A 12,269-nucleotide genomic window follows, 5' to 3' on the forward strand; every position below is an offset into this window, starting at 1 on the left:
TTTCACTGGCTTATATGTGAATTGCTTAAGTGCTTATTGCTGTTGCAATTGTCCATCACAAGTTTATTACTATTTTTTTTTTTATGCTGTGAATTAAAAAAATTCATTGGTTGTGTTGATTTTGCTTTTCTGGCATAAAGAAAATGACTGGTTAACTGGGATTTGTAGTGTGTGTGGTGTAATGTTGCTAAGGAAACTCCTCTCTCTGTTTCTGGCTGTGCAGGTGATCCACTGGAACTCCCCTAAGAAGCTGCGTGTGAAGAACAAGCACGTGGAGTTCTTCAGGAACCTGTACCTCACCTTCCTGGAATACGACGGCAATCTCCTGCGCAGGGAACTCTTCGGCTGTCCCAGCAAGGCTGACCACAACAGCGAGAATGTAGGCAGTGCTGCCGCTGACTGTCCAGGGGACATAGTGGGGCTGGGGGGTAGAAAGATTGGGTGGAATCACCTTTGTGGTTGAAGCTAACACAGTAATTCCATAATTCTTCTTCCATGCACTTCCATTCGGTCTCAAATGTGCAGTTTTGAAACCACATTTACCTTCCTGCCAGTGTGAACCAACGAGGGTTGTTTAACCTCTAATGTTCATGACTTAACAGGAGAAAAAAAACTCAAAGTATTTGACGTGCTCACAGCACCTGCCCTGCCATTTTCTCATCACATGTAAGACCACAAATGGAAGAAACCACATAATTTGCATTTCTAATCAGAATATCTAAAGTGCCGTAGCTAGAGCTGACAGTGAGAAGCAGTGTGGCCTTGTGGTTACAGTTGAGAACTGGAATACAGTGGTGGTCTGTTGTTTACAACAGCTGGTGTTACAGTGAACTAATCATTTTAAAGCTGGGATGCCAAATGTGGTTGTCAGTCTGCTTCTTAGTGATTAATAGAATTGCTTACTGAGATTAACATTTAAAAAAACTAGAACTATGAAACACAAGGCATCCTAAATGTGTTAGACATTGTAGCTGTACCTCTTCACATGGGGAAACATCGCTGTAACATGCCCTTACAACAAGCTGCTTGCAGAAAAAGTTGTCAGAACATTGCCATATGTTTCACGTGCAGAACGATGATACGATAGCTCAGCTGCAGTAGCACTGACTGTTCTTTGTAGTGATGATGGATTTGGAGACTTGTTTCCTCTGCTCAGCTCCAGAAGAAGCTGTCCGAGCTGGATGAGGATGACCCCTGTTACGAGTTCCGCAGAGAGCGATTTACAGTCCACCGCACCCACCTCTACTTCCTGCACTACGAGCTTGAACCCACCTCCGACAGCACTGACGTTACGCTGGTGGCCCAGCTCTCCATGGACAGGTACGTTCACTAGAGAACTTCCTATGTGAAAAATCCCTTTATCTCCTTTGCAAGGGCGTCCCAGAGTGAGAGCACAGCAGCACACATGGGGCAAGATCAGGTTTCCACAGAAAAAAAAAACACCAATTACAATTTTAAAAACAGCTGTAAATTATAATTAAAGGCTATTACGGTAGTTTGCTAAAAAAAAAATGAAGACCATAATGTATAGCAACAGTTTGTATATGTAGGACCCCACACATTTGAAATAATTAACAAAAATACATTTACCATACATATATCTATACATATATTATCACTTTTCTTAGTGTTTGTGCATGTTTGTTTGAATGTATACAACTGTAAATTTGGTTAGCAGTTTCTGCTATAAAAAAAAAAAAATAATAATTAAAAATGGGGTTCAGAAGCAAACAGGACATACTCTTCCAAGATTCCTGCAAACAGAAAAAAGTAACTAAACTACTGATTGTTCAGAGGTAAATACCCACTCTCTATTTCATTTTCTTTAATAAAATGCTGTTTGTTTCTTAATGTTATATCATTATCCTGTGTTATAAATATTCAATTTGTGATATATGTTAATGTTTCTATTTGACAAAGTTAACTTAGTATAAAAGTGACTTTAATATTTTAATGCATAGATATGCAGGGACCATTTGTACGTACAATAGAAGTATGATAAACTTATCTATAGAAGTAGAAGCTTTATATTATACAAAACGTGGGGGTTTTGCAGTGATTGTGCATAATACTTTGAAGGAAAAATAACCATAGTTGTGTTGCATTTCTGTGACCGGTTTATTTTGTAATTCAGTAATTCACAACTGTGATAAGTCTAATTAGATAAAACAGAATGTATTGTTGCTAGCAGCAAAAAATAAGTAACTATGCAGGTGTGAGAGGCTGCTGATGTGTGGGTGTGTGCATTCGCTGCCGAGTGATAGACAGGAGATCAGGATGGAGGTTGATGTTGAAATGCCCCACAGGCAAACAGAATTTATTTACATATTGTGAACACAGACAGAGGACACAGGAACACCACATTACGCTAAAGCAATTGTAGTTCACATGGGACGTACGACCTGGCTAGCGTACAAAGACAAAATAAAACACTGTGCAAAAACTATAAAATGTAAGATGCTGTAAAAACTCCTACACCTAATACATGGGAGATCCTGCTTATTCACCTCGCTGTCTGTTCACTGGTCAATCATAAACAAACTCCGGCTACTGGCGTGGACAATCTTCAGCACGTCCACTTCTGCACTGCCATGGCGGGTATATTAATTATTTAAATTTTAAAGTATTAATTGGAAAACGTGTTGTTTTATATAAGCAAGACATTTTAATAAGGAAGTATTCTTCCAAGATTGCTGAACAGACAAAAAGGTAACTGGACTGCTGATTGTTCAGAGATTGGATCCCTGTATCCAATGCATCAAAATGCTTTTTACTTTGGCACTTCTGGAGATGTACAGTTTTATTTGTATAAATCAAGACCTGGATTCCAGAGTTGTAACATATACACCATACAGAACGAGAACTGCTGATGAATAATTTAATGAACATTGGATAAGTGGTATGTATCCCCTACATTAGTTAAGAAAATGTACTTAATTAAGTTAGTATCATGGTGAAGTATATTTAAATGACAGATTTACATTGTGTAATAACTTCTTGTGTTCTCAAGGTGCTTGTAAAAATGTAAGTGTAACATACAGATGGAGACGGACACCTCCATATACCCCTAAAATGCGATGCTACTGAAAAAAAAAAATTGCATCCAGGTACACCACCCACTCGATATATCGCGGGTGTCGGGGTCCAATATAAATCTGCTATATATCGAGGGCCGCGATATAACGAGTAAAACAAATCTCCTAACAAATAAATACTGTACAACCACACTTGTTTTATGGGGTGCGTCAGGGTACAACCTGCTTTTTCTAATTTTTTGTCTAAAAAGCAGCGCATCGTTGTAATTTGTACTGCGGAGGGTAATTGCTTCTAATCAACTTCAGTCTCCAATTAATTTCATGAGTCTTCCTCTCCTTTCTCAAATGCCCAAACCCGCTACATTGCATTAGGGAGCTGACGTCACTGCCTTGTGGCTTTTGCTAGTGCATTGCTGCCACATGTGAACACCTCGCTGTCTAAAATAAAAACTACTTCAGCAAGTAGATATTCAATTTGCTTTGTGTTATTGTGCAATACGTGTCTATATGATAACAATACGATATTAATGCTTTGTTTTTAATTGTTCTGTATATTGTTGTTTGTGATGTGCAGTATGAAATAAAACTAACAGTAATTCTAAGTTCCTATGTGTATTGCAGATAAGGCATACGCAGTTACACAGTAAAAATGGGGAGCCAACTCCAGGATTGCGATATATCCGAATCCCCAGTATAGCGAGGGGCGAAATAGCGAGGGGTGGGTGTATATGCAAACATGTAAGTGTGACATTTATAGATGTTCATCATAAATAAGGACAGACACTCCATGCACCTCCAGACTCTAATACACCCCATAATGTTCGCTCAATAATGTTAATACTAAGTTGCATGAGAATTTAGATGCGCTGTTTTCTAGATGTATGGGAAAGTGGAAGTGTGACATTTTGTATAACTGCCTCCGTGATTTTCTTGTCACTGTGGATCTCATGTACTGAGGGGATAATAGAAAACCACTCAGCACTAAATGAAATGTCTTGAGTTATTTAGTCTGTTTTCCTTTATGAAATGGCGATCTGCAGTAATAAGCTTTGAGTATCAGGCCCATACAGCGTATACAGTAGGTAAGGTAGTGCTAAAAGGCAGAGAGTGTTTAAGGATGCAATGAATTATAGAACTCATTTTCAGTTGCACTCATATGGTAATATATCATTGACAGAGCAAGCTGTTCAGAGCCATCTGTTTTGGAATAGCAAGAGTTAATCTGGCATTTCCTGCACAGTGGCTCATCAATTAGCACATGAAGGCTCCAAAAGGCAGAGGGAAAACAGAGGGAGTGTACAGTACCAGGAAAACTAGTCTGCGCTGACTGGAGCTGTCCATTTGCACTGAGGTGCTGAAACTCTGAAAATGGATTCCTAGGATCCCTGTTTATGACTGTGTTTCAGAAACAGCACCTTCATATCCTGATCACGTACACATATGTAATTACTGCATTTTATTTTAAAAGGGATGATTTTGGGGTGGTTCACCTGGTAAAAGCACATCCGTGTGGTGTGCAGGACGAGTCATACAGTGCAGGTTTCGCATTCTTGCTGTGCAAAGTGACCAGTCTTCACTGGAGATTCTGAAGGGAGCATTGCATTGGCTGTAGTGCTCCTGTGGATTAGGGAGGTAAAACTGGCAGGCAGTTTTTGTCTTCATCATGCTGCAGTGTCCCCTGCTGGCCAGGCGCCCAGTGAGCTCAAAAGCAGACACCTACAGGGCTGTCCTTGGCTGTCCTCCAGAAACCGGTAGCTCACTGACATCCACTCTCGAGTTCCTGGGTGTAAAAGAGGAAGCAGGCTTTGTTGTGGGATCGGAGGACACCCACTGAACCTTCAGTTCTGAGCTGTGTGGGGAATTCCTGCGGTGAAGGGAAAAAGGATTGGACATTCCAAATTGGGGAGAAAATCATGAGTAAAAAATAATTGGCCACACTAACAAAAAAAAATAATTTCTAGTATGTGTTTTGTGCATGACTGAGGGTTATACTTAACATTATAGATATATTCTTAAGTACATGGCTGGAAAATAGTCCTCCGATAAACCACTGTAGTTGTGCTTCTGTGTTTTAAACCAGGCTGCTGAAGACATCTCATAAGATGGGGTCCCAGGTGGCCATATGTGGTTTTTAAAGAAACATGCATATTTTTTTTTTTTTTTTGTGTAGGTTGCACGCTGTTACAATTGTTATGTTTAAAAATGTATTTATAACCTCTCTGCATTGGGACACCCTGGAATTGTGCTTACTTTTAAAGACAACAATACACCAAAGAGACCCACAGGCACTGTTAAAGATTTTTTACAAAGTGCCCTCAGTATCCCTCCCAGGGGTGAAATCGGTTAGTTAATCAGTATATTAGGTGCTGGGCATATATAGGGTGTCTTTCCATACATTTGTCCAGCTATATGTTTTGCATATATCTGGAAAATGCCTATTAAATTGTCTAGACATACAGTATTAATATTATTCATTGTAATTGGGAGAAATGTGGGGATATACATGTTTCTTGATAACACAAGTTATTGCATCTGCTGTAAATCACTAATTTACCATGACACCATTGCCTACTTTGCTTACCTAATGACATTTGGCCATAAATACCACTTATCAAATTATTTACCATTTCTTATTCTATACGGTACGTCATACTGGTAGCTCTTAGTTTTGAATTTACTGACAGCCTTGTGATTTGAAAAGCTGTTTAGATGACTTTTATAAAAAGCCCTTGCTGTGTTCATAAACCCGTCTCCTCGGCAGGCTGCAGATGCTCGAGGCGATCTGTAAGCACTGGGAGGGCCCCATCAGTCTGGCGCTCTACCTGTCAGATGCCGAGGCCCAGCAGTTCCTGCGATATGCTCAGGGCTCGGAGGTGCTGATGGGAAGGGCGAATGTGGGCTACCACATCGTTTACAAGGAGGGACAGTTTTACCCTGTCAACCTGCTGCGCAACGTAGCCATGAAGCACGTCAACACGCCATACATGTTCCTGTCCGACATCGACTTCCTGCCCATGTATGGAATGTACGAATACCTCAGGTATGTTTCACTGTAATATGTTTCCAGCCCTGTAGGGCAGTGTTTAGTTTAAATGTGTGGATCATAAATGCATTACATTGAATTAATATTTAGCATAATTAGCAAATTGAACTTTTCCCTTAAATTTTTTACAAAATCCTTTAGGAGACCCTGTAAATAGCTCTATGGTATACTTCTAATGTTATCTGAAATAGTTGGTTGTTAATCGGTTACTAAGCATTCAATGTTAAGAACACCTAAAAAGTATTTGTCAGGATAACATGATATTGACGAAGACTTTTCAGCAAACAATTGTTCCCGGTCAGTTGTATTTCCTAAGGGTGTACCAATTATTCAGATTTGCAACTTCTATCTTTTCAAGCCGAGTGGTATTCATTAAAACTTAAAGAAACATATTTATTGACTATGATGCTGCAATTTTATAAAGACTTTAAAACCTCCAAATAACAAAAACTCTAACTCATAATGACGCCGCATAAAATTGCAAACAGCAGCTGTTTGTTTTGTCAAGGTCTACACCAAAATGTAGTTTGCACCATTTTTGGTGAAACATACTAGAAATATTAAATAAAATGCAACTCAGAAAGAAGGTTAATTTTAATGACTCAAAAGTGTACTGTAGTTTGGTACTCGTTTTGTAAGATGAAAAGTTTCATTTTCCTTTAATAGAAATCACATATCAGAAATCAACCAATCACAGTGATGTATTTGCCAACATTCCAGTACATCTTGTCCTGTGAACAGATGTCATCCCGTGTATAGAACACCCTACCTATTTCCAACTTTCAAAAATCAAAACAGAAAAAACCACACACATACCTGGTACCTTTTGTAAAATGAATCATTCTATTACTTCACTCTTGATACTAGTTTCTCAGTGAAAATTTTACCAAAATTCCAAACAGAAAAGAAAGCACTTTTTTAATAAATAGTACCTGTAGGTCTACACACATTATTTAGTGGCAGCGGTGGTTGATTCTTTGCCTAACCATTTCAGGACAGGGGGAGGGGATGATGAGTTGTTTTACAAAAATGTTAATATTTTTCATTTTAAAGCTATTCCTGAGTTCAGTCTTCATTTGTGAGATTTATTATGTTAGTACATTGTGTGCAAGGTGTCTTAACATGATAACATCTCTCATATAGTAAGAGACACCCCACACACAACGTATTATCTTAAAACAAAAAAAAATGGATTTTGGCTTAATGATTGTGATCAATCTGTCCCCTTCTGTACAGCAGCAAAAAAAGACCTGTAGTGGAGCAGAGACGGGCCAGAAGACTCCCGCTGTGACAGCTCTGTCTTCGTTTCTATGCGTTTTATGATTCTGCCCTTCTTTTCTACAGGAAGTCCGTTGTACAGCTGGATATGGCCAACACCAAGAAAGCTTTGATAGTGCCAGCATTCGAGACCCTGAGATACCGCCTGTCCTTCCCCAAGTCCAAGGCAGAGCTGCTGACACAGCTGGATATGGGAACCCTCTTCACTTTCAGGTAAAGGCAGCCAGGCTCGTGTGAGATTTCCAGAGTATTGGCGTGCATTGGAGAAGGTACTGAGAGCAGTGTCATTTTACAGTGGGAGCGGAGTGTTGTATATAGCACCGCTCCATTGAGAATGCACCTTGTGTCCTTAACCCTACTGTTAGTAGCAGATGTGCTACAGGGGGCATGTCATTTTTCATGAAGACAGTTTATGTACTGCAGAGATGTAGCTGTGTGTCATTTAAATTGATTTGGGATTCAGATCCCTGGTGAGAGGGCTGTAATTAGGTGCATGCCTGTCTTGTCTATGTATCTAGTCACATAATAGAGGGTGATTCATAGTTAGTGCAACATTGTTGGTTTGCATTGTTTTTTAGGTCTAGTTAAACATTGACATTATCGAACAACCCCCTGGTGGCCAAACTGTGCATTGCAGAGTGTCTCTGTCGTAGACATTTTGCATATCATCCTCCACATACCCTCCAGTTTTCACAATGCTGTGAAAATGTTGTATGAATTATGAATCACCTTGAATATAGAGAACTACTTATCCAATTGTGAATAAACTGCTTAAGATTTTCTATAGCACATTGAGAGTAGCATAATCTAGGGGTGTATGGAGTGTGTCTGTCTGTGTGTCACACTAAAATCTACTGAACCTCTTATCAATTTGGAATGACTAGGATTTCTTGAAATGATTTTGGCACAAGTTACAGGGAGTATCAGAATCTAGGCTGTGTGCTTCATGTCTGTATGTTAGTCAAGGCCCTGTATTTATTTATTTATTTGTTTAAATAAACTTTTTCTGGGAATGTGTTTATATACAAATTTTAAATAAGTGAAAATGAATTTCCCAGGTAAATATGTACAATGTAAAGTGAATACTTGAGTAGGGCAAATTTTGGGTTAAAATCAGTAAAACCAAACTTTTTTGAAAACTTTTGAAAACCGAGGAATTTTTCTGTAAAAATCTGTTAAAACAGAATAAAGGGCCTATATATTTACATTTTGGATATACTTTAGACAGTGGTTATCTTTTGATGTCACTGATTTGGTCTAATTTTGAATATACAGCTGTGGAGGGGGATCGGTGCACCTACTTCTGTTAGTCCCAATATCTTTTGCAGTGTTCAGCTTAGTGGCATGCCTGATCATACTAAACTATTGTTTTTGACTTCTTACCCGCCAGGTACCATGTATGGACAAAAGGTCATGCACCCACAAACTTTGCGAAGTGGCGCACAGCCACCACGCCCTACCGAGTGCAGTGGGAGGCAGATTTCGAGCCCTATGTGGTGGTGAGGCGGAACTGCCCCGAGTACGACCGCAGGTTTGTGGGCTTTGGCTGGAACAAGGTGGCTCACATCATGGAGCTTGATGCGCAGGTACCTTCCACTCACTCAACCCTCCAGACAGATTCATTTGTTGAAGCCATGGTCCTCAAAGATATGTCCAGGCCAAGTGTGTGCCTGCAGGACCAGAGTGCTGTGCCCACAACACTATCCAACATAATCTGGAACACTGCAACACTGTAATGACTTTAGTTCCCTTGCTAATACATCAATCTGCTGCACTGTGACGGCAGTCTCTCCTTTTTATGCCATTTCATAAATCAGGATTTAGTTTTGATAATTTTACATTTTGGTTCGATGTCACACATTTTTTATGAAAAAAAAAAAAATAAATTGCTGGTGAACTTCCTACTTATATAATATCTTGGTCTAAGATCTTCTCTCTTCTAAAATGCTGACCAGTGGGTTATTAACCAGACATATCTCATCAGTAATGTCTTGTAGCTATTATAATGGAAAGATTTTAAGTAAAGCTATTGCGCACTAAACACACACTATAAAATGTTTTTCTTATCTTAGTGGGTTTTAATGTAACTTTAAAATTGCTACTTCTGTTATTTAAATATGTTATTTAAATGGTCTGATTATAGCAGTTGCATGTGTGACATGCTATACAAATGTATTGTGGTTTGTTATTTTTTGTGCTGTGTACAGTGCTTTGCAATACTTTTGTATACAAAAAGCAAATTTAATTCTACTGAGTCTAAAGAGTACATTTTAGCTTATGCCTTCAGTGTTGTTGTGTCCTAGGTCCGTTAATAATCTTGGCTCCTAATCTCATTTCATAATCCCACCAACCTTACTGACAATACATAAGAATGCAGGATCCCAGCACAATGTATCATTGAGATGTTTTGTGTGGAATGATCCTGATTTCTTTATTTTTCTCCCTGTCACAGGAGTACGAGTTTGTGGTCATGCCAAACGCCTACATGATCCACATGCCTCATGCGCCCAGCTTTGACATCACCAAGTTCCGCTCTAACAAGCAGTACCGCATCTGCCTCAAGACCCTGAAGGAGGAGTTCCAGCAGAACATGTCCCGTCACTATGGCTTTGCCGCCCTCAAGTACATGACAGCTGAAAATAACAGCTAGTGCCCCGTGGGATACCAGGCCTCTCCTCCCTGACGATGTTACAGTGGGGCCGGGGGAAGGGGCTCAGACTTCTTTCAGAGCTGCATGAAGGTGCAAGAGAGACTCAGCTGGGTGTGAAGGGAAGACGTGGGGACATGCTGTGGACCCCAAGAAGTAAGCAGTGGGTGGGATGGAGACTAGTTCAATCTCCCACAAAGAGCCTACAAACACCCGACAACAAACTTCAGAGCTCTCCAATGAAGAGGAACTGGAATCAAAGACCATGGGGGTGTTGAATAAAATACGTTTTTGGCAGAGGTATTCCCTGATTTAAGTTTTTAGAACTTACTCTGTCTGATCTAAGCCATCCGTGGCTAAAACAAACTGAAAATTTGGTGGCCAGTGTTTGGGTCAAACTCACTGTTGTTTTTGCATTGGATTTCTTATCATGGAAGATTCGCCTCCAGAGAAAAACAGAAGTGAAAAGTAAATTCACCAAACATTCAAAGTCAGTAACTTTTTCACCTCTAAAGCCGGAGTTGAAATCCCTAGTCTACACTGGCACATTGGCACTCAGTCTGTTTGTAAAAATAGTTTTGTCCTGCTTCATTGATTGCAGTTTGTGAAGGGAAGCTGCTTTTCCCAGTTGAGGAACAGGAGGTAGTCTTCCCTACTAGATAGCTATCCTTTATGAAAGCTTACTGCTTTATTCCAAGTTTACAGAAAGCATGGTAACGAACAGAGAAGTATGGTAGGGCAGAATAAAAACGCATATTAATCAGCAGATTTCCTGCGAAAATATAATGTGGTAAACATTTGGAAGGGTAAGGCACCACTGTATTCTAATGGATTTGATGTCCTAGCTCCACCACTGATACTGCTGTTTGACTGGGATGATCAGACCCGGTCTCCCACTATCCACCCTTGTATTGTGCTGGACACACAACTTCAGCTCTGCAGTAGACAACTGGACCTTATAGTTTTTGAGCGGCCAGTGTCTCTAAACAGGGAAATATGCAGATTACAAATGTATGCAACCCACTTCTGAAAAAGGAACAGTGTCCCGGTATTGGGAGGAGCAAGTCACGGTTCAGTGATGTCCCCTAAAACACAGAGTGTTACCTAATCCAAGACCAATGCCTGGCAATGTTGCTGCCAATTTCATAAACTGTTCAAGAAACAAACATAGTATTTTATGTTGCTGTTAGAGAGGCTTATTCTGCTCCTCCTGATCTCATAAATGGCCATATTAACAAAGCTTATTTAAAGGGCTGGCTTCACAGACTTTGGTTAGCAGTAATTGTGGTCTAGTTTACCTAAATTAACATTAGGTAGTTCAAGATTAGTGCTATCGGGGTCTGTGAAGCCAGCTGTAGAGTCTGGAAGTTTCTTGCAGATTTGCTTGCTTATGAAACATACATTCTGCAAATAATTGATGATTTAAAGAACATGGGTTAAGGGCTCTGTAAGTGGAAAGTAAAAAATGCACCACCCACGTTTGGAGAGTGGAAATTTGGCTGCCAGTGTCTTCAAGGGATACCAAACTTTTATAGAAAGTTTACTCCTGAGCCTGGTGCGTCCTCTTCCCAGTTTTAATTACGATTGGCTCTTACATTGTCAGTCAACCGCCAGAGGTGTGGCCTGCTAGCTGACACGGGTCGGTTCCGATTGACCGCCACATTTTAGTTCTGAATTAAGCTTCATTTTGACAAGAGGCCTCTGTGTGTGAATGTGAATAAATAAGGGTCAGAATGTGTCGATGTTCAGGACAGTGTTACTAGACATGCTGCTACCTAAATAAAAAACAAAAAGTGAAAGTGTATTTATTATTGTCTTTTATTGTATTGTGCAAAATCAGGTACAAATCATGCAATAATTGGACATGCAGAGATGAGAAACAATTTGTAGTCATGTTTATTTATGAAAAATGTTTTAGTGCCAAGGAAGTGGCTTCACAATCTGCAGCAGGTAAGTACAATAAATGTTGTAGTTTTCTAAATATAGCACAACCAGATGCTTGTATTAAAAATAAAGGATTTAGAAGAAATCCTTTGACAAGAGACGCACCAAATACTCATTAAACAAGTGTACAGGTAGAGTATTTTGAGCCCCTGTGCTAGCTTGCAAACACAAAACTATATATTCAAAATTATACACTTCACTGTATGTGTCAGGTGTTAACATTGGATATTGATTAACAAGTCTATTGATCACTTGTTAAAGCTTAGGGGCCCTAGTTTCAAATGAAGGAGTCACTTCTAAAACTAAACAAATTGAGGTCAAG

At 39.6% G+C, this 12,269-nt stretch overlaps 1 protein-coding gene across 4 annotated transcripts in view; it reads left to right on the forward strand.

Moving 5' to 3' along the window:
- Positions 1–11,800, forward strand: part of LOC121319597 (LARGE xylosyl- and glucuronyltransferase 1-like) — a 75,198-nt gene extending 63,398 nt beyond the window's left edge. For all 4 annotated transcript variants that reach the window (XM_041257193.1, XM_041257190.1, XM_041257191.1 and 1 more), the window contains 6 exons: positions 224–379; positions 1,157–1,320; positions 5,797–6,075; positions 7,423–7,569; positions 8,747–8,942; positions 9,809–11,800. In XM_041257193.1, coding sequence (XP_041113127.1) covers positions 224–379; positions 1,157–1,320; positions 5,797–6,075; positions 7,423–7,569; positions 8,747–8,942; positions 9,809–10,006 — 1,140 coding nt within the window. In that variant the 3' untranslated portion in view covers positions 10,007–11,800. The remainder of the gene's footprint in view (positions 1–223; positions 380–1,156; positions 1,321–5,796; positions 6,076–7,422; positions 7,570–8,746; positions 8,943–9,808) is intronic.
- Positions 11,801–12,269: the final 469 nt, after the last annotated feature.

This window comes from Polyodon spathula, chromosome 8 (assembly GCF_017654505.1).
Source record: "Polyodon spathula isolate WHYD16114869_AA chromosome 8, ASM1765450v1, whole genome shotgun sequence".
Taxonomy (NCBI): domain Eukaryota; kingdom Metazoa; phylum Chordata; class Actinopteri; order Acipenseriformes; family Polyodontidae; genus Polyodon; species Polyodon spathula.